Source organism: Pleuronectes platessa, chromosome 10 (genome assembly GCF_947347685.1).
Source record: "Pleuronectes platessa chromosome 10, fPlePla1.1, whole genome shotgun sequence".
Taxonomy (NCBI): Eukaryota; Metazoa; Chordata; class Actinopteri; order Pleuronectiformes; family Pleuronectidae; genus Pleuronectes; species Pleuronectes platessa.
In genome coordinates, this window is record NC_070635.1 from 15,666,157 (window position 1) to 15,688,280 (window position 22,124).

Consider the following 22,124-nt stretch of genomic DNA (forward strand, 5'->3'; position numbering starts at 1 on the left):
CGTGGTGCTGTGGCCTTGAATCGTTTGCCTATGAATCTGGGCCGTTTCATGTATAAGTGGAGTTTGAAGTGAAACTTTTGGCATGGTGTTATCAAAGACAGGGAGAGGCGGAGGGGACTCCAGGGACAAGTGCAGTTCCCAGGACATTTTGTGCTTAGAGACGGAGAAAGGCGAAAGAAAAAAAAGAGGAGAGGGGGGTATTCTGCTGGAATTCCCTGGAGGACCGATACCCAATGCTAAACACCACGCACACACACACACACTCACTAGAATAGCGTTCCTTTCTATAAATAGCATGTGCTTTGTCTACATCTTCCATATGGCTGTCAAATGATATCACAAACCCTCCTCTATCCCAGTGGATGTGGGAGTCTGTGCTTGTGCTTGTCTACTTTTTGCTTTATGCACTGGATTGAGAATTTATTTTAGGCTTGCGACACCTCAGGCAATACTTACCCTTGTAAACTCTCAAATCTCTGAGGAAAGGTTTTGCTGCAGCGTGCCTGAACACGGCTGACGGAGCCCCAGTGACTCCAGCACAGTGACCTGTACAGCTCACTGCTCTCTAACCACAGCTACACGTGTGGGCTCCTCTCTGTTCGATGGGGTCTGATGCACAATAAGTGTGTGTTACTGTATCTGAATGTTGATGTGTCATAAATCTGCACTCACTCGTCGTGACTTCTTTGATCATCTCAGCAGAGGCGTGACACCCGTTCACTATGTGTCTGGTCCACAGGGACAGATCCTTGGTCGTCTCAGCCCGGAACAGGTGAGTCTCGATTCCGAGTCGGGTGCCGGTCCGAGTGGCGAAAAACAGCTCAGTGCCAGAGTGAGGGGACCCCCGGTCAGGACCAGAGTGGACCAGGCTGAGTAAATACAAACACACAGGGACTGTCAAGCTCTATAGAGAGAAGGAAGAAGACATTTATATTATAAAGTCCCTTCTTTATATTATAAATATCCCTTCTGGCTGAAGGAAGGAAACTTCAAAATGGTCTTTTCTTCACTGTGCTTCACAAGTTCAGAAAAACTTCTGGTCAAAACTGGATCAGGGAGCAAAATGATTTGTTTACTGAGTCAGTAACATGAAGACTCAAAGGTCAAACCAACAGCTGGGACTAAACAAAGTCTACAGTCGTGCTGGCAGCTCCGTGAGGATGTTATTCTAATTTTAAGGGAAAACAATTATCAAGATTTATAAAAAGTAGCTGTTCAAAGAGCGTCTTTGTGTCCTTTGCAGTTAAGGCGAAATAAATGCTAGAATGGTTGTGGTAACGTTAGTCAATCTAGTTTTTAATAAATCAACAATAGCTAGAAAGGCACTTAGAGAGCACATTACAGACTGGATCACACCGTTATAAATTATTTTCATAAAGACCCAGGAATTATTATCTGAGAAATCAATGACAATGTTGAATGATTCCAAATGTTAAAGAAAGTGAAAATAGATTGTATGGGTTCTTCCCCAAGTTTTATGGTCATCAGTTTTTTAAATTTTTTTGTAATCTTGCTGACAAAGAAACAAACCAACCAACAAATAGGTGAAAATGTGTGAAAACATATACATCTTTATCAGTGATACCACAGTAAATAATACAATTTATTTCATTCCTTACATTTGTAAAAAAAATGTCATTATACAACTTTATCGTGTGTGTTGAGGATCTACATGCTCATATGGCGGTGGACCTACCGTGTTGCTAAAAGTGGATAAGTGTGTTCAGGACCCTGCCAGGCCTCCTTGCTCCGTGGCAGACTGTCGTACAGCAGCAGGTCTTTCTCCGTCAGCACCACCAGCACCGGCCTCCAGCTCTGCTTCTCACTCTCTGTCTGCAGCACAGGCAGAGAACTCATTAGACGTGGACAGCTGAAATAACTCTGCTAATGTCAGGTAGTTTATAAATTGATTATTGCATATTTTTGCACAAATGACCAGTGATTTAAAGTATTCATTATAACAACATAAACAGATCTTCATTAAGCTGGGAAGTGAATAAAATAAAAAATCCCATATAATTAATCATACAAATTTGCTCAATTAGAATTTCAATCAAAGAGCTTGATGTTGCAGGGACTTCGATGCTGATGCTTTCTTCTATTTATCACAAATCCTGATGGAAGTAGATGTTTCATCAGTCATATCAATGATTCTGAGCCAGCGAGTTGCTTAATGGGACTAATGTTGTGTCACAGAGAGGAACGGTGTCTATTTAATATGTACCAGCCTGTGTGTACTTAGCAATTGGTGTAAAACCAGTTCTCACCGCTCAACTTAACCCATGACCGGGAACACAAACATTATTTTCCTCTCCCGAACTCTCTCCTATACTTTCCGTCTCTCTGGGAATAGCTGGACATAAAGGTGGCGGCATGTGTGCAGGTAGGCTTACAATACATTTACTTTGCAGTGCCCCTTCGCCCCCCCCCCCCCCCCCCAGTCATTGCAAATGAGCCAACCCCTCACTTTCCCTTCGGTAACACACGCTTTTACTCTCTTAACTTAGGACGCACACACCACCCTGCATTTCATTTGACAATGCTCCATAACTATTCTCATTATGAAAGCTTATCTGCAGCCCAGCAATGGAATCCTAAGCTGCTCTTTGAAGTTCTGCCTCAGCCAATCACAACGTGGGATTTAGAGGGTCAAGGGTCGCCTTTTTAACATAATAGAGAATATGTTGCTAAGTAACAGTATTGTAATGCATTTGGAGGATGAAATGCTGTCACATTCATGAGGACTGAATTAGTGTGTGTGTGTGTGTTTGCACAGGTGTGTCTGCTTGTGAAAGAGAAAGTGAAGCTGACAACTCGCTTGTGTGAATTTCAAAAATGTGTTCATTTGTGTGTACTGTAGATATGCACAAAGCAGGAATGTGCATGCAAACACAGGTACAAGCACGCACACACACAAACACTTGTCTAATTCAGTCCTCATGAATCTGACAGCAGTTCATCCTTCAAATGCATTACAACACTGTTGGGTATAATCAAGAATTTGTTGTCCCCGTTACTCTCACTTAAACACACACACACACACACACACACACACACACACACACACACACACACACACACACACACACACACACACACACACACACACACACACACACACACACACACACACACACACACACACACACACACACACACACACACACACTTGCAAATTTGGGTATTATCAAACATTAGCACACCGTCTCTCTTCTCTCTCACTTACACACATACACAGACATACCTCCCCCCCCCCCACCGACACCTACCTTCCCTGCCAACCATCCCAGGTGTCGTATCTCTCTGCTGCCAATACCAGTCCTGGCTGTGTTCTGGATGACCTCTGCCAGTGCCCGCTGTGGTGAGATGACAGTTTTTAGGATGGATGATAGTCCGGGAAGTGTTTGATCCTAAGCAGCTCTGCAGGAGCTAAATCACGGCAATTGAAAAGATCTAATTCTGATGGTGACACTAATGATGAGGAAAAAATCAATCAAACCAAATACGGACCTGTGCCAGTGTGGATGTGACAGCGTGCATGGCAGAGAACCAGGACAGGGCAGATGGTTGATCCGGGCACCGCAGCACCACGGTGTGCCTGGCGTCGGGGGAGTGCAGCTCCAGTTGTCTGGAAGAGAAGATTAGACGAGTTCAAACCGCTTTAACCTCTCCGTTATCACTGAGGGGGGCTCTGAAACTTCTGCAGTTCCTTTTTGAATATTGAAAATGTACCACAAGCCTCATCAGGTCGACCCGATCTGACTCGGTGTCGTCTCAACTCACAGAGAAGCCAAACGTTTGTCTCACCCGCCTGAGAAAGGGAACGCGGTCAGAGCGACGCAATGAAGAGCACCGCAATTTCTGTTTATTCAAGTCAATGCATCCTCTGTGGGCCATTTGACACAATACAGTCTCCCACTGAATTTCCATAACTAATCTGCTTATATCATATGGGAGAATTTGTGGCCTGGAGGGAAATGCATTTAGGATGCTCCCCGTCTCCCTGAATGGCGCTTTGATTGTGCACGCAATGAATATGAATTTTTAAGAAGCTACATGTGGCAGCCGTTACAGAGCATAATGCAGCGTGTGGATGGTTTTTATTGTAGCGTCAATACAGTCAGCGTCGGTTTGTGTGGAATAAAACCTGAAAGAGTAATACTGCAAACAGGCACGTTAAAAGGAAAGGTTAGGTGTCCTCTGTCCTTTTGGAGGAAGAAGAAACAAACCACGTTATAATTAACTTTGACATGCACTATTACTTAAAACTGACTCGGAGGCCTAGAACCTGTACACAGGAATGTGGTTATTTTGCCAACTTAACTTTTTCCTCTGCGTATGAGCCACTCATCCACATGCAAACAGTATTTTAAGTCACTAGAACAGAGATTTTTATAAAAACTTCAGGTGCAGATTTTCAAAACTCTCCTTCCTGTGTATTCGATGTACATTTTAAACACAGCGTTTGGAAAACGATGACGTCACGTCCTATTTTGCGCATTCCTGCAAGCATGTGCCTAAAACAACAACAAGCTCAACCAATAAGTTCACTGAGCATGCTCACAATGCTAGTCTCTCGTATTTGACGCATCGTTGGTGTTAACCTTATCGCCACCTACTGGTCAGGTGGCACCTACATCAGGCTCTCTTATCTGGACGTAATAAGAATGATCTAAAAAGCTCTCCTCAGTATTGTAGAGGCCTTTTAGGACAAGACACGATAAACCAATCTTCCATGTGTGCCTCATGCTCCACTGTTTGTCATCATTTGTTAAAGGTGAGACAGAATGTAGACTTGTTAAGTTTTTAATCTCATATCAGCAGGAGGTTGCTGTATAACCTGCTGCAGGGAGCACCCAGGGCAATTTTGTCGGAATGAAGATTGAATTTCAACTCACGACGTGAAGTGAAAGTAATTCTTGATCCGGTGAGTGTGTACCACCGACTCTGAACACACTCGAGAATGTGTGTTAGCGTCCCTCTGGTGTCCAGGTGGTCTTGGTGTTTAAAAATAAAGAAACCACTCTAAACCCAGCGTGGTTTCAGTTCTGCAAACATTTGCAGCTTTCTTTATTCACACACACACGCACACACACTCTGGGGACCAGGAAAGCCCCAGTGTGTGATGAATCTGCTCTTCCGTAAACCCTCGGAGGCCCGGGAGAGCGTCGAGATCAGCTCCAGGTGTGTTGCTCTGTTCTTGTTACTGGGTTAAAAATAGAAGCTGTGCCCGAAAAAGGCGAGTTCATTAAAGACAGGCCGGGGAAGGGGCAAGAGGGGAGGACGAGGGGGAGACTCCAGGGACCAGAGGTTTGTTTGGGAGAGGAGGACGGTGTCAGTCTGACTCCCTAAAGTTATATAAGACTTTATCTGCCATTTTCTGGAGCGACTTTGAGGCCAAGTTCTCTCATGTCTCACATGCATGACACAGGAATGTGGGAACATATAGGGGATCAGTGGGAGAACAGCCCACGGACCGGATGAGGTGGACTTGAGTGTCTCTGGTTCCTCGACCTTGAAGATTAGTCTCAAACTTCCTCAAAGCACAGTTGTCCTCACAGGATTATCTCCGCACACAGAGCAAATATGTATTCATGCTCGTCAGCTCTGCTCCAGCATACAGATGTGCACTAATTGTTCTCTAAATATTCATTTATGAACTCTTCATGCATACATATCGGTTTGATGAAAGCAAGCGTTTAACTTTTAAAACAATTACACAAGTTAGACCACTGCAGGAAGTCTCATCTTTCATTAAAGAGAAAATACAACGCAGACAGACTCAGACCAGAACTGTTTTTAAGTCTTTTTCAATCGAGTCTTGACTCAAAACAAACCTGACGTCTGGTCTCAAATCTTTAAATGTTAATAAGAGAAATGCAACTCTGTCAAGTGTCTTGAGTTCTGACTTTAAATGATTTGACATTTAAACATTTTTCCTGGAAGCTGCGTGATGCCATTTTTTAAGGTAGCTGAGTCCATTCAAGGCAAGGGCCTAATAATTAAATATTCAAGGAATGTGGCCATGCTCGGCCCGTGTGTTGCTCTATTATTTATGTTTTTTACTGTTTGGGGATTTTAACATACAACAGCATAAAGTTGGGACTCTCGTACTGCAGAAAACTCACAGATTGACTGATCCTGACTTTGCAAAAATGGAAAATTGGAAAATGACCAGACTTTGCCTTTCACATTTGAAGAATGTGTGTGTTGGAGACTATCTGGGTTCAGACGTGTTCAGTGGGCGGCACCCAAGTAAAACATGCCAGAGGCAGGATATGAGGTATAAATTGTGTTGCTGTTGAAATCACACTTTTCAACACTGGCGTCGGCCCTTGTCCCCAAAAGCTCTCCAACCTCATTGTCTTTCCAAGTTGATATCTTCGACAGAATCTCTTGCATTTATGGCACCTATTTTTTATTCTGAGCTATTTGTGTGTCACATGTTAGAAATGTCATCACTAGCCCAGCTGCTCACTGGACTCAAACAATTTAGTGCCATTTTACTACGAGCCTGGCAGGAAACGTTCTGGAAAATGTCTGGAACAACTGACTCAGAGGTTTGTGTGCTCTCATGCAGTCCCTCAGTAAAATGTCGACACTTCTGAAAGCATCACAAGAAACTGGGCTGAACAAAAACAAAGAATAAATTAATAATGGAAATAATCCTGATTTGGAGCCCTAAATCCAAATTGTTGTTACCCCTACGTTCTCTCAAAAGTGACATCACACATTTTTTTTAATACATTTTTCATGAATTTGACAAAAAGCTATACTTTGTCCTCAAATGTTCCGGTGACAGAATTGTTTTCTTCTCTTCTCTTATCCTTTCTCCTCGTGTGTCCCACCTCTGCTCATATCGTTCTATCCTCTCAGGCTTGAACCCACTTTAAACAACATCTGCTGAAATGAAAACAGAAAACCCTCAGAGAGATGCTACATTGCACTGAGTCTGGTAAAAAAAAAAAAAAGAGGAAGCAGGATTTCACTGTCACTTAACATAGAGCTTTTCAAACCAATTTGGCTCTGAAACCTCAAAATAAGAAAAACAGAGAGTAGGTTTCATGTTTCCCTGCGATGTTTAACTTTCTGTGACCATATGTTCTGGACATGGATTAAACACAGTCAACCAAATTCAACAATGGGTGTCCCATTCAAACATTTACTAAATATTTGCTAGTGAGTCAAAGCGGAATTTGTCCTGGCTGCAAGGAACTTCATAGAAAAACAGCTTGTCAAGGTCAATTTAGCAGAGGACTGTGTGTGTGTGTTTGTGTGTGTGTGTGTGTGTGTGTGTGTGTGTGTGTTTGTGTCGGTTTCCGCCCTAGGGTTTTATCAAACCACAAAGCAGTCTGTTATCTGTGTGAAGCAAAAACTCACCATGTCATCAGATGAGACTTCTTGTAAAAGTGAAGGACCAATAAAGTCAAAGTTATGACAAATAAACTCAATGTTCATCCCTATCGTGCTCTTTAATACCTCATCTAACATGTGTACATGTACAGGTCAATGCTTCACTGAGCACTTCTGAAAGTTATGATCACATTTTATTGCAGACTTTGTGTCAGTTGTACAGATTCAGATCTCTGAACCACTGACTCTGGTCACGTCCTGAAAAACGTCTGTAAAAACCTGTAAATGCCCTTTTTAAAAACAAACTGACCTCATCGGATCATATTTTAAAAGCTGTCTCCACCGAGAATCTTTCCATTATGTTTCAGTTCAAGATTCTCCTAAATGGAGCTTGAAGTTGGATTCATAGACGACAGTAGGTCCGTCTCGTGACGTCACTTGTGGCAGAAGCTGAATTACCAGCCTGGAAAACCAGGCAACTGTCCCCAGGGCCTCAGGGCCTCGGCCTCACTGGAAATGAATCTGGGCTTATGTAATTAACTTCAACTACGTTTTGGAATCAGCTGACATGATGAGGATCTTGAGGTGGGCTCTTTTTTTATTGCCGGACCTGCATCGTGTCAAAATCTAGCATAAGCCTGGTTCTGTTCAGCACATCTATAACATACCCATTAAAATGATGTGTGTTACTTTTTACATTCAAACACAAAGAGACGTCTAAAGTTGACAGTTTGTTTTCTCGTCACCTGGCAACCAGCGGGACTCCCTCTAAACCTCGTCTGCTTACATTGAATAAATAAATGAGATAAAATGTTTTGGTAAAAGGAGCATTACCACAGACTGTATAAACAAAGGAGAACTTAGCAGTATGGATATAGGCTCAGCTAACAGCCTCCAAGCACCACCTGCATAGTTGAGGCACAGACACGTGTGAATGGTATTGATATTCTCATAGAACTCTAAGCAAGGACAGAGTCAGGTTTTACATCCAGTTGAGGACTATGGTACACAGGGGGTCCTACGCGGGGGGGCTCAGGATCTACTTTTTGCCCTGAGCCCCCCCCATCAGCTTCTTAAAGCCATCCTCAATATTTTATGCTCTTTCAAAATATGTGTGAGCATGGCTTCAGATCATCCACATGAGGAGCCATGAGAAGCCATGATGGTGCCTCAGGCGCAGAAATTCAGATCTTCTCTGTTTGTGTCCTGTTCCACAGAGACTGTAAACATGGCCAGCGTAGAAATGTGACAATCGCATTTACATCTGTTAAGAGCAATGTTCTCTTTCAAATCGTTTTTTTTCCCCAGTGGCAAATAAGATACATTTTGCTCGTGTAAAAAACAAGACAACAGAGAACCATCTGCTGTGTCCATGTAAGATGATACTCGCTTTCATTTTGTGTTTGTTGTTGTTTGTTTGTGAGCGCTCACGTTTAAATTTTTTCAGTTTCGCCGTCAAACCGCCTGTACAGACACAGAAAGCTGTCACTGTTATCGCTCCACTTTGATGTTCCCTCCATCCTCTGAAGCTTTGAAAGTTGGTGAGGTTCAACTTTCTCCCCCTTCTCAAATCCCACACATGCAGAGGGGGGGACACACACGGGTGGAGGAACAGCGGGCGGAGATACACAGGGAATTGTGGCGAGAGAAAAAATAAATAAAACAATCGAGGGAGCCTGATGGGAAGATGATGGAGACAGAGAAGTATTGATTGAGACGGATAAAAGAGAGCGCCGGGAACAAGAGATCACAAAAGAAAAGACGGGGAGAAGACAAAAGGAGCAGAAAGACACAAACACACACACACACACACACACACAAACACAAACAAGTGATTGAAAAAGAAAACAGCAATCGGCAAAGACAAAAAGTGGGAAGGGAAACAACACAGCAAGAGGAAAACAGAAGTAGGACAGAAAGCTCACATTCACAGCTTGACACCACAGAAGTTAGAAGAGAAAATCACTTCCTTCCCTCAGTTCTGTTAGATTGGGCCAGTCATATTACCACCCAATTAACTTGACGACTCCTCCTAACAGACCACCACCCCCCCCCCGCCGGCTCCGAATTATCTAAGAACTACTTCAAACTGCGTCTTTTCAGAAAAAGTTAAAATGGCTGGACATTTTTGTTGTTGATAAAACACTATTAGCCAATCCCTTCAGGACATAGGAAGCTGCAGACCCACTGTCACTTGGCTGGGGCGTCACTACGCTCGCCTGACAATTATCAACCCCCGATCTTTTCGTATTGGTGGTGTGGTTAAAGTTGAACGGAAATTTGATGAAGCATCTCCTCTGCAGTGGCTGCCACTGTTTCCCCTGGTGCATGATTGACGGTACCAAGTGATCGTCCTGAAGGATTGACACATCGATTGAAACGGACCAACAAGGATATCAACCGATTGTTTTTAAACACACAATCTGGAACTTTGGCAACTAGGGGCCTCTCATTCAAAACAACAATAAAACCCCTAGTTTGATGATGTCGTGGAGCAGCGTAGGATCATGGGAGTTGATGTCATCACCCCCGTTGCAGATGAAAATCTACCCGACGCGGCGCAAGTCGTGTTCATGGATGAGGGGATGTATTAAGGTGATATTCATGGTACGTAGCACACATCACTGAATAATAAGTCAACTGGCTAACTGGCGAGCAGTTTGTTTTTACTGTGTCGTATGTCCTTTGTTCCGGAAGTTAAAGCTGAGATGGGTAAAGGTAAAGTGACTATGACATAATAAATGAAAACATCCCATTAGCTTGATTAAAATTTGGGATTTTTTCAGGGTTTGAACATTGTTGAAAATATAATATACAACAACCGACAGCTTGTTTGGGTTAGATCTTGTGTGTGTGTGTGTGTGTGTGTGTGTGTGCGTGTGTGTGTTTAGCTAAAGTTCAAACAGAAATTAGTTATGCTTAAGGTTATTAGGATTAGGCGGTCTCAGTGAATGGAAGTCAGAGCAACGTCCTTACAATCATAGGTGTGCAGTTGTGTGTGTGTGTGTGTGTGTGTGTGTGTGTGTGTGTGTCTCTTGTGTGTCTCACCTACCTGTTCTCAGGGTCTGGCGTGGTCATTGCTCGGGTCACACAACACATCTTGAGCGGTATGCACCTTCTGTCACCGTGGGGAGACAGGGAGGGCTGGGTGGTGGGGCTCGAAGGGTCGGATGAGGAGGGGGAGGTGATGGGAGGGCTGCCGATGCGGGGGGACTCCGGAGGGGGGGTTTCCCAGCCGATGTCCGACACAGGGGAGCCCTTCTTGACGTACGGAGTTGCCTCGCGCATGTACTTGACTTGGAGGGGAAATAAAGACAAAGCGATTTTCAGTGGATAACAAGGATATGAAAGCAGCAGATAGTTTGATTCAAATGTTCTGGAGACATGTTGGTGAGGTAGAGTTACTGACCCATATACTTATTTAATAGTTTGATAAAATGCTTAAGGAATAACATAACTTTAAGTTTTTTAATCTGTACTTCCAATTGGTATTGTTGGCACTGTCGTCAACAGATCATTTTCCATTTGACCGAGTTATCATGCTAACAGCTCATTTTACAAAGGCCACCAACATAACATGTACTTAGTATGGATTATAATATAGACAACTAGACCAACATAGTAAGGTCGACTCAAGACCTTAAATATTTCACACACTTATAGATAGCATTCCACTAAATATGCCTGAATATAATTTATTTTCATCAAGCTCCATGAATTAAAAAAAATCGACTCTTGCAATGTTAAAGACATTTAAAACATTTCCTGCATCTGCACTAAAATGGAATGCCTCTTCCCTGACCCACATTCTTGCATCAAGTTTCATGGAAATGTAATCAACTGTTTTTGTATAATCTTGTCTACAAAAGAGCAAACAGACGTGGGTGAAAAGAAACCAATGAATGAGGCAATGAATCACAGATGCTTGTTTGTGGCAGCATTAGCAACACAGCAGCAGCCATCACCTTCCTGTCCAAGGTAAGAAACAACCACGAATCCCAGTTTGAACTAGAAACCCAGAGATTACCACTTTTACCTAAGCTTTTATTACTTTCTTTTCCATTAGAAATAATGCTCACTGAAAGATGGTCATGTTCAAGAGATCATGGTTGGATGAGCCCCAGCAACAATCCAAACAACGGCAACAAATTCACCATATCAGGGGCCTGGTGGAGTATTTAGAAAATCTATAAAGTTTTTACCATCCCTGTCAGTCTCTTTACTGGCCCTGTCTATGTCCCTCATTCGTGGTGCACATGAGGGCATGAGTTCAATCCCTTCTGTCACGCTCTGTGTCTTCTTCACCTCCTCCGACATCAGAGCCATTGTTGTTTTGTCGGGTAGAGTTTCCGCTGTTACTCCATCGACTGCCATTCCAACACCACCTGGGGAAAGCTACCGGGGAAAAAGGAATTCCCCAACGCTCCTATGGTTTAGGTTGCACAATGGCAGATGCTCTTCCTTTGTGCTGCAAACTGAACCATAATGAGTAAAACCCAACAACTGTTTTTCGTCACTTGAAGTTTGAAGGAAAATCAATACAATTTAAACGAGGCCAACTGTACAAAATGAAAACGAGTCTTTTGCTGAAGCTGGCTTTATTTTTACATCTTTTAACAGAAGTTAATTAAAATTTGAGTAGAATCTAATATGAACCTTTTGGCCATTTTTTGATGTAGAATGTATCCGAGCAGTTACAAGTAAAACTGTGCGTCGCTGTTTGGAAGTTGTTGTTCTTTGTTGCTGCAGGTCGGAGGAAGGATGTGTGGACAACACAGGCGTTCAGATACATGGCAGAAATGGAAGCTGTTTAATTATACTGCCCCTGAGGCATCTACAAGGTATCACAGACTTACACAGCGCTGCAGACAGAGAGATAATTCTCTGCTACAGTTTTTCGTATTAATGACGCTTGAACCCACAAAAGGACTCTGGTCCACTGGTTTGCATGAAAGGGTGAATTGATTTCCATTTAAAGGAAAACATAAGTCTTTATGTTCTAGCCAAATTAATTTGTTATTCTATCACGGAATATGCAAATGAAACCATCGGCCTTCTCCGCTGCCAGTTTGAAATGATCACAGCAAATGTCAAAGCGCCAGAGGCCATAACAGACTGGGATGGGCTCTACACTTCGGCTAATGTCGTAAAATGTAAGTATTCTTTCTGATAATTCAAACCTAGTCTCTGGTGCTACCGGCAACCAGGAAGAAAAAGAAAGTCACAGCACTGATATATTTTTGAGATTCGGTCACAGCTCAAGCTGCCGGGCCCACCTGAGAAACTTTCCGAAGCAGTTAAAACAAAAGGCTTTACTTGTAAAAGTCAAACTCTGACTCACTGGAGGCTTTAGAACTATTTTAAGATCCCTCCTGCTTTTAAGGTTCGAGAGGGGGAGAAGAAAAGGGAAGTCAGGACACATGTTTCAATGAAAGACAGAAATTGAGAGGCAGAGATAAAGGGGGCGCTTAGCACACTCTCTCTGTCCTGAGCGTTCTGAGTCTCTGGTATGCCCTGGATGTGTAATTGGCATATCCCACTGTACGAGCCGCGTATAATTGGCATACGGCTGGTGGCATTTGTAATCCAGCATGTGAGTTATTCTTGGGAGAAGGCACTATGGGCCCCTGTGAGACGGTGTAACAAGCCTAACCGCCAACCTGTAGAGACGAGATGACAGACTGACACGTAACACAGAGGAAGAGACGGGGGTGATGTCCTCAACGGACCCACAGAGACGATGTGATCCTATTGCACGGCGGAACAGCCCACTATGTCTTGTCAAATTAAAGGATGGAGAAATGGCTGAAAGGTTCTGTTTAGATTTAGGTCAGAGGGAAAAACACATTGTCAACAGAGAAAAGGTCTTCGACACAACACTGGCGACTCCCACGTTTGTGTGTAGTATGTTCTGTCAGGGAGATCTGGGCTTAGTCATATTCCCTCTTGCTTCCAATCGCACCAGCACTCAAGTTGGCGCTGTTAAGACCGACAACCCTCTCCTGAGCGTTGGACTCTGATGTCAATCACAGCCACAAAGACTGCAGCTCACAAGCTCCTTCTTAAAAGTAAAAAAGTGTCACTGAACGCGGAGCCTCCGAAGCTCCAACGTGAACTGTGATTGGTCAGTAGAGCTGCTCCTGTTTCTGATTCCGGAAGAGATTTAACGACATCTTCGTGCCTCTGCTCACTGAGATCCCTGCTTAATATCAATCAACTCTGGACAGACAGGAAAAGAAGAGGAATATTTCCCAAACTCATATGTGAGGAGTGCTGTCTGCGGGTAGAGCCATGGAAGGCAAGACATGATGTATAAATTCCTTCCGCGGAAAGCAACGCATTTTTGCTCACAGCACCAGTTTCAGCCCTTATTGCCAAAAGCTCTCAAATCTCTTTGTCTTTCCAAGTCTTCATCTTCATCGCCATCTTTTACATGTATGACAGGCTCTTCTTCATTCTGAGATATTTGTATTCTTCTAGCTTCACGTCCCTCATGTGTTAGAAACATCATCGAGAGACATACACGGAACGTTTCCACATACAACTCCTCAGGCAAATTACAGGGAAATGTCCGCACTGTAAAACACAGTGACCAAAACAATGTTAATACAGCGACTGCATGGCTCAGCCTCATAATCATAAATGAAACAAGATGAATCCTTCACCCTCCCTCCTTATCATAAAGTTAATGAAACCGTGTAAACACAGTCACCGTTGGGATATAATTAAAGCCTGATAAGACCTAATCAGGTACAATACATCCATCTAGTGTTGCAGGGCTGATACCAACCGGAGAAACCAGACGCTGAGCTATAAATCAAAAGCTGCGACTCCCAGGACGCCCATTAACCTCCTGCATGAACAATCAATCTGGCTTTACGCTTCACAGAGCCTCACTTATTACCATGAGGAGTTTGGAGCGAACTGAAGAATGAGAACGAGTGAATGGAGAATGTTACTGAAAAAATATAACAATTAAATAATTCTTATTATTGATTATTCATCCTTAATCAAGCAAAATGCCACAGATTCTGTAGCTTTATAATAAGAATGTGAGTAAATTCTTATTTTCTTGTACTTTTAATTTGAAAATGTTTGGCTTAGAATTGTCGGTTGCACAAAAATGATTTCTCTTTGTTAAACCTTTTAGACGCTTTATGGGTTTTAAACGATTCTTTTTTTTAAACTGTATTGACAAATTTAACAATATTGAAAACAATCATTAGTTACAGTACTACTTGAAATTGACCTTAAACAAGATGAATTTCAAATGTCTCTGTATTTATGTCACCACCACAGTCCACTCACTGAACTGACTAAATTGAAAACACACACAGCTATAATGAAGTTTTCATGATTAGCAGGCGATATGTTTTCCATTAACATCATTGAGAGAGGCAGCCTGGAAGGAGGAAACATAAACTCATTGACAAGCGTCACTGTGGCCAGAAATAAAACTGTTATAGCTGTAAGTGTTTCCAGTGGAAGGGAAAATAAACGGGGTGGAGTCCGTGTGATCATTACACTGGAAGTGTTCAAATGTATGTGCAGTTCCCCTGGGTGATGTTTTTATTCCATTACAGCAACAGCACGGCCAACTCTGCACAATAACCTCAATACCACGATAAGAACTTGCAGAGGAGATGGCTACCGCTGCTCGAGCCTTCGTTTGCAACCAGGCGTCGAGCTGCGGGTTTTACATAAGTTACACAAAAAAATGTTTTTTCCGAATGAGCGTCTGCCCTCCTACAACTGTCTGAGACTATTTTCCATTTATCCAGCAAACATGCATTAGATAAAGCGAGAGCAAGGATACAAACGCACAACTAAATCTTTTCTTTACTGTGACTCCCACTCTCTACTTCGTTTAGAGGTCATTCTTATAGTAGAGCAGCTGTTCAAGTCCCCAATTAAAATACCATTCACTGCCCTTCATGACCATGAAAAGCTGTTTGCTTATTTAAAATCTGCATGAAACCCTCTATTCACTTCCATCCATCCATCCATCAGATGCTCAATGAACCCAGCATCTTGTGGACTTCAGAATCTTCAACATAACTTCACGTTGAATACACACAAACACACACTTGTTCAGTCATACCCCTGTGTGTTTGTGCAGCACCAACCCCCAATCAAACACACACACACAGGTTTGTGCTGCTAACCTTGTATGGACTTCACATTGACTTCCATTCAATGTGGACAGCCTAACAAAACTTAATCCTTAACCTGAACCATGACCAATTATTGGAGAACCCGAACCTTAACCTAACCACAATTCACATTTTACCCCTAATCTTCACCTAATACACAAATCCTTACCTAAACCTAATTATTCTAAACTGTAAAACTGTAACAGCATGTTTAAAACAGACCTTTGAAAAATCTAGGTCTGGCCAAAATGTCTTCATTCAGTTCAAACATGCTCAAAATAGTCCTTACAGAGATATGTACGAGTACACACACACATCAGACGTGATACTGTATCAGCCTTGTGTCTTTTCCACTTCATGGTCTGAGGTCATTGGACTTTATCCTCTGAATTTGGTTTTTAGGGATTGTATTTGTGAGAAAATGTACCAAACAACTGCCTCTGATTAAATCAGTGGGAGAAAGATTATGAGTTTTAACATATTCAGAAGTTGGAAAGAGACCAGACGAAGGTAAAGAGGCAGAAAAGTAGAAGAAAATCGGCTCTGATTGCGGAATGAACACTTCCGCTCTTCCACTGGTACCTGCATACTTTACACATCCAGCCTCAGGGCTTCTTTTTGTTGGGTTTGGACCAATGCCTCATTGATATCAGGGTTCATACACATTTTGACCAATGGATTGCCATGACTTTTCCATGACTTTTCAATAACTTTAAACCAAATTTCCATGACCGAACATTTTGTGAAATCTCGGTGTATACGCGAAAAAGTGACAAACAAAGTATTTAAACTAACAATGAGAATTCCAAGGCATACAGTATACCTTAAATGACACAAACCCAAGTATGCCTGCTTATATTTTCAGCGTATTTCTTTAAAAGCATATGAATTTTCTAAAACTCAGCGTAAATGAACGACATGAATAAAACAAATTCTCATGACTTTTCCAGGTTTTTCATGACCGTAGAAGCCCTGAAATATCATCTTAACTGAACAGTGAACAGGAAGTAAGATGTTGCTGATTTTTGAACTTCAGGTCAAACAGTTACCAACTGGCACACATCTTGGAAGAGGCAGAGAAATGAGCTGACAGGGAACTAGTTTGACAGGTCTTCTACCTAAAGTACTGAAGATAACAATAAATAAATGGAGCTGTAAATGGAGCCATGATTATGTGAATGTGGGAATTATGTGTGGTTAAATAGGTGCTATTAAAAACACATCTCAGGGGATTATTTGCCAACTACTATGTTTGCATCTACTGTATATTGACGTGTGACATTTCCATTACACTAAGCAATAACCAAAATATCACAGACCAAAGAACCTCATTAATATGTTAATCCAGGGAAATCAGGGAGACATTGTTTAAAAAGAAAAAATGACAAAGACTATTAAACGGTAAATCTGTCGCCATGAGAATGCAAAGCTTGACCGAGGCCTTTAAATGGGGTGGGGATTAACACGCGGCCAATTCACCAGGTGTCATCAAAAATTGTCCTTTTTTCTTCCCCAGTCATAGTAAAACTTTATCAAAGCAACTTCCTAATGTCAGAAGGAGGTTTCCACAAAAAGACTTATTGCAAAGACAAAATGGGAGAAAGATTAAAAAGCATAGTACCCATCTTCATGATCATCAGACATTAAACCTCAGGGCTGCGTGTTACATGTTCTATCATCGGCATCAGAAACCACAGAAAGTGGGAGCAGATGGCAGTTTTTTTTTACAGAAAGAGTCCACAGTAATCAGTGAAGCGACATAACAGCCATCATATTTTGGGTCATCTGTGGTCACCCTGTTTAATAGTTCCTCAGTTTCCTAATTGGACTGTGTAACTGAAGCGTTCAGAACAGTTCAGTCTCATGATTCCCATCACAAGAAACAAATGGAACAAAACAAACACGATGATTACACCTGGAGGGGAAAGGAGGTTTTTTTGTCTTCCTCAAACAAAGCTGACAGGAAAAACAGATGAGCCTCGGCTTTTGTTTTCGCCTGTATAAACATCCACAGAGGAGGCGAACGAATGATTCATGCTATTATCTTCACCACAACAATCGCTGCTGCAACTCCACGCATTGTTTTAATCATCGCCATCATCAACTCTGCGTCGGACTCGGCAGACAGTGGCGGAGGAGATGATAGCTCCTCTAATGACATAAACAGTCTGCTGCTGTTGGACACATACAGCAGACGATCTGTCTCTCCTACACTGGTCAACATTTTCACTGTAGTAGCAGTCTAGACTGAGTACACCTGATTACACCTATATATACACTCAGGTTGACACATGCTCATCGACACACACACACAAACACACACACACACACAGCCATCCAGATTTCAGGGGATGACAGGTATGGCTTGTTAAGGGCTTAACAGGAGAGCTGAATCATTTCCTGTCTGCTGCAGTTTGGCAGATGTTCGTCTCTTCTTCTTTTTTCCATTATTGATTTCTTCTTCTCTCTGGCTGCACTGAAACACCTCTGGCACTCCAAATTCCAACCTGCACTATCTACGTCAAAGATCTCATATTTATCAATTCTAGATAAGAGCGTTTCCATAATTTCAATATGGGTCCTGAGATTGATATGAATTGACAAAGATGAGCAGCCCTGACTAGGCATGGCAGGTTTTTCAAGTTTTGGATTTCTCCAGATTTATGCGTTTGTGCTTTTGGCTGTAGTGTGATCAATACTCTGCATCTGAAGAGTTTGGGGTATATCTCTTCCAGAAAACAAATACACAACAGCAGAGAGTAGAAGCTTGTTTGTCTCTAAAGTGCAAATGTTAACAAATCCAACTAGCTTACAACCTACAGTAGTATTAGCCTTTTTCCTTACTACTCGTTAGAACAAGGCATACTTACAATATGTTATTTTGTGGGTTTCAGTCTTTAAGCGTGAAGCCAATGTGAAGCCAATGTGAAGCCAATGTGAAGCCAATGTGTCTCAATCGCCATCTGTTGGCTAGCTGCAGTATAGGTCATAAATCCTGCCTCCTCCATGTTAGTGGATGGAAAAAAGTCATAGTATACATCTAATGCGTTTTTCTCAAAGATGGTTTCTGGCGTTTAGTGCTTATCATTTTTTGGATTTTTCTAAAGATATAGGAATAGGTTGAAAAGTTGAACGATTGGTCGAGAATGTGCCTCGTTAGACATGGCTGCTGCAGCTCCAGCTCCATAGCTACGGCACAGACCATGGCTCATAATAGTGGGAGGAAGAGATGTCTCCATCCTCTGTAGAGGCAGAATATTGGGTTTCCGAGGAAAATTTGACAAATAATATTGTTTTTTTTAAGTGAAAGACAAGCCAGTGTTCCTAGTTTTTAAGGATGTGGTATAATACAAGTGGAAACATGACTTTGTCAAGCAGAAGTTACCAGACCACATTCTGACAGAAACAATGTAACTGTTTGTAAGCAAGTTTTGTGGCGAGCGAGCTAATTAGGAAGAAGCTGAAACCTCATTCAGGAAAATTTGTAAAGGAGGCTTGTTCCTACTGTAAAGCTGCTGAATCTGGTAACAGCTAAATTCTTTCAGAGTGTCAGTTTGAGACAAAGCTGTGAGGAAGCAGATTTACTAATATGGTACACAATGCTGAAAAAACACTGAAGGACAAGATGTTTCCTGTTTTTTTCCCCTCTGTCCTGTAATGAAACAACAGACATAACAAACACAGCCCAACTATACATCTCTGCGCGTATATAGGACTGAATTTGATACGAGGAAGGCTGTGGCAGGGGGAGAGTGGAAAGGGATGACACTGCATTTCCATACTCTGCAGGAACAAAATACTTTCTATGACATGTGGACAGACTGGTGAGTTTACAGGAATCTGGTGAGAGGTTTCACCTAATAAGGAGTAAACAATAGGGGCTGAATATATGTGTTAAATTTAATGTAGAGCCACTCGATGTCCCCGACAGACTAGAAAACTAATATAACTGAGCTGTAAAGCAACAACAAGCTCCCTCTGCTCCAGTTCTATTAACTGTAATTATGTCCTGAGGATTTCCCCATCCTGTGGAGACATGCACTGAAGATGGCATGACGTCCTGCTGAGATGTTCTTTTTTAAAACAGACTTATGCAAAGACTCGGTTCTACACGAGAAGCATCATCATCACAACCATCTTACATCAGACCCATTCCGAAGAGAAGCAGTTCCAGTGATTTTATGCATTAACTCTTAATGGGTTAGGGACGTGCCTAAAGCTTGGCTACGACAACAATCACAGTTTCTTGTTCAGAAAACACAACATAGCCAGCTTTTATGCTATCAATACAAAGCTAATGACAGGTTATAGAATTGACAAAACCAAATGAACCCACACCAGGTTAGCCCATTGCCTGTGCTTTCACATTAACGTGATTTAATTCGCTAAAACCAGTGTGTGTTTGGAGATGAGACGAATGGCTGGTGCCTCTATTGTTGCATAAAAAGTTCAGCTCCTCTCAACTTCTGCCGTATGCGGTGTATCGGTATGCGGAAATAATAGTCAAATTATGATGGCCGAATTCTTCTAATCAATGTAGTAAATACTGTTATTTTGCTGATGTCCTCAGTTACACGCCCTTCTCCTGTCTTATGTGGCTCTCCCTGAGGTTTCTGTGATTCTTTTCCTGTTGAAAGATTTTCTTGGTAGTTTTCCTCACTCTTGTTGAGGAGTAAGGACAGAGGATGTCGCACCTTGCAGTTGTCTGACCCTGTGAGACAAAAGGGTTGTTTGTGAATAAGAGCTGTACAATCTTTAGAGTGGAGTTCCAGTGCGCTGTTACGGTTCAATTGGTTCATTTTCAGTACAATCTTCTAACCAAGTGTTTGTTGTTCATCATCGGTTCGTAATTCAAGGCATTTGTCATACATTACCAATCTTTCACTGGACCACCATGCCGGCATTGGGTGTGGTTGACATGCAGGAGCTTCGTGTCACAGCTGCAGAGGCTTGATCGAACCATGAAGGGAATTTACATGTGGCTTGTCAGACAGCACACGGAGCCACTGAATACAACCACAGAATCTGTACCTCTGACATGAGAGCTTGAATCCCAGCGCTTTGTTTGGAGAACGTTTGCTTTTTACCAGAGCGTCAATTTGTTGCTCTTACAGCCTGCACCAAATTGGAGTGGTCCATATCTTAGCTGACTCCGTCCAACATCCTCCTAATGAGACACACTTACACCAAACACACAGAAAATACAGTGCACACGTCCTCTCCCAGGAGACGTGTACTATCTCCTAGCAGTTGAGATGTTTCCTCCTTATCTCACTCCTCATGTAACACAGTCTGCTTCTCCCACTTCTTAGACGGTGACGCACATTCAGAAATAAATGCATTTGTCAGGCTTTACATCTCACTGCTCACGTCTTTTTACATGAACGTTTACGTGCTTGGTCACATGTTAAGTACCTTTCACACTGAGCAGAGACCCACAGAATCCTCAGAAAATGCACGTTAATGTCATTTTATCTTCTGCCTCTTTGTTTCACTGCTTTCACAAATGCAGATAGTTGTGGTGAAATACTGTGTAACCCCGACAGTCACCTGCACTGTCACCTGTATATCAGGCTTTAAGCCTCCCTTGCTAGCTCTCCCTCTAGTTGAGTCTCTTTCTGCTGCATCTCTCCCCTTCTCACCATTAAGACCAGTAAATTCACATTTCAGCTCCAACCCCCTACTTTTTCTTTCTCTCTCTCCTCAATAGTGCCCGGTCCCTTCCTTCTCTCCTTCTGTATTATCTTGGTAAGTTTACAGCTGGGACCTGCTTTCCTCTCTGCAGTGTAGCCTCTGTACCCCCCCGGGAATGCTCATCAACGTGTGTGTGTGTGTGTGTGTGTGTGTGTGTGTTAGAGAGAGAGAGACTTTGTTCTTTGTGCAATCTTGGGTGCAAAAGTCCTCACAGGAACAGGAAAAAATCAGAAGTGGGCACAATTTCCAGTACGTGACTGTGTGTTTGTGTGTGTGTGTGTGTGTATGTGTGTGTGTGTGTGTGTGTGTGTATGTTTATGTGTGTGTGCGCATGTGTGCGTGTATGGTTGCGTGTATGTTAATGATGCTCAGCCATCACAGTGGGATCTGGCCGCCATCAGCCTAATTGTCATCCTCACTTTTGGCTAACACGACTTAAAAACACCAACTTTGCCGCACTGCTCCCTGGGTGTGAGTTGAGAGCTCTTTCTTAGAGAAGTGCACCAGGAGGTAAAGGGAGACTACATTAGCTTGATCTCGCTTGTTTCTCCAATGGCACCTCTGGCTGAATAATAACTGCTTTCCTTAGAAATCCAACTGTTCTTTTGAACCAAAAGCTCCAGTCAGCCTCCTTTTGTCCCGACTATGGCTCAAAGCGAGTGCGCCCCCACGGCAAAGTCACATTACACACAAACATTCTTTAAATACAGCCTCCTCCCTTCTACTAGTGGAAATGAAATACATTTCCTGAGATTTCAGGAAAAACTTTGGTTCCCTGAGAGATAGCGAGGCTGAATGGCAACCTCCCACTTTGTAGATTAATATGATTATTTTTTTCAAGAAATGAGATATGAACAGAAAAAGCTGATGGAAGAAAAAGGATACCGCCTCTCCATTTGACTTATGGGCCGATGGGAGGAGGTG

At 42.5% G+C, this 22,124-nt stretch overlaps 1 protein-coding gene across 1 annotated transcript in view; it reads right to left on the bottom strand.

Annotated features, from left to right (window-relative positions):
- Positions 1-22,124, bottom strand: part of sntb1 (syntrophin, basic 1) — a 36,732-nt gene that overhangs the window by 12,880 nt on the left and 1,728 nt on the right. Inside the window, exons 2-6 of the mRNA XM_053431684.1 lie at positions 10,406-10,649; positions 3,511-3,628; positions 3,270-3,356; positions 1,697-1,833; positions 673-869 (exon numbers count right to left, since the gene is read on the bottom strand). Coding sequence (XP_053287659.1) covers positions 673-869; positions 1,697-1,833; positions 3,270-3,356; positions 3,511-3,628; positions 10,406-10,649 — 783 coding nt within the window. The remainder of the gene's footprint in view (positions 1-672; positions 870-1,696; positions 1,834-3,269; positions 3,357-3,510; positions 3,629-10,405; positions 10,650-22,124) is intronic.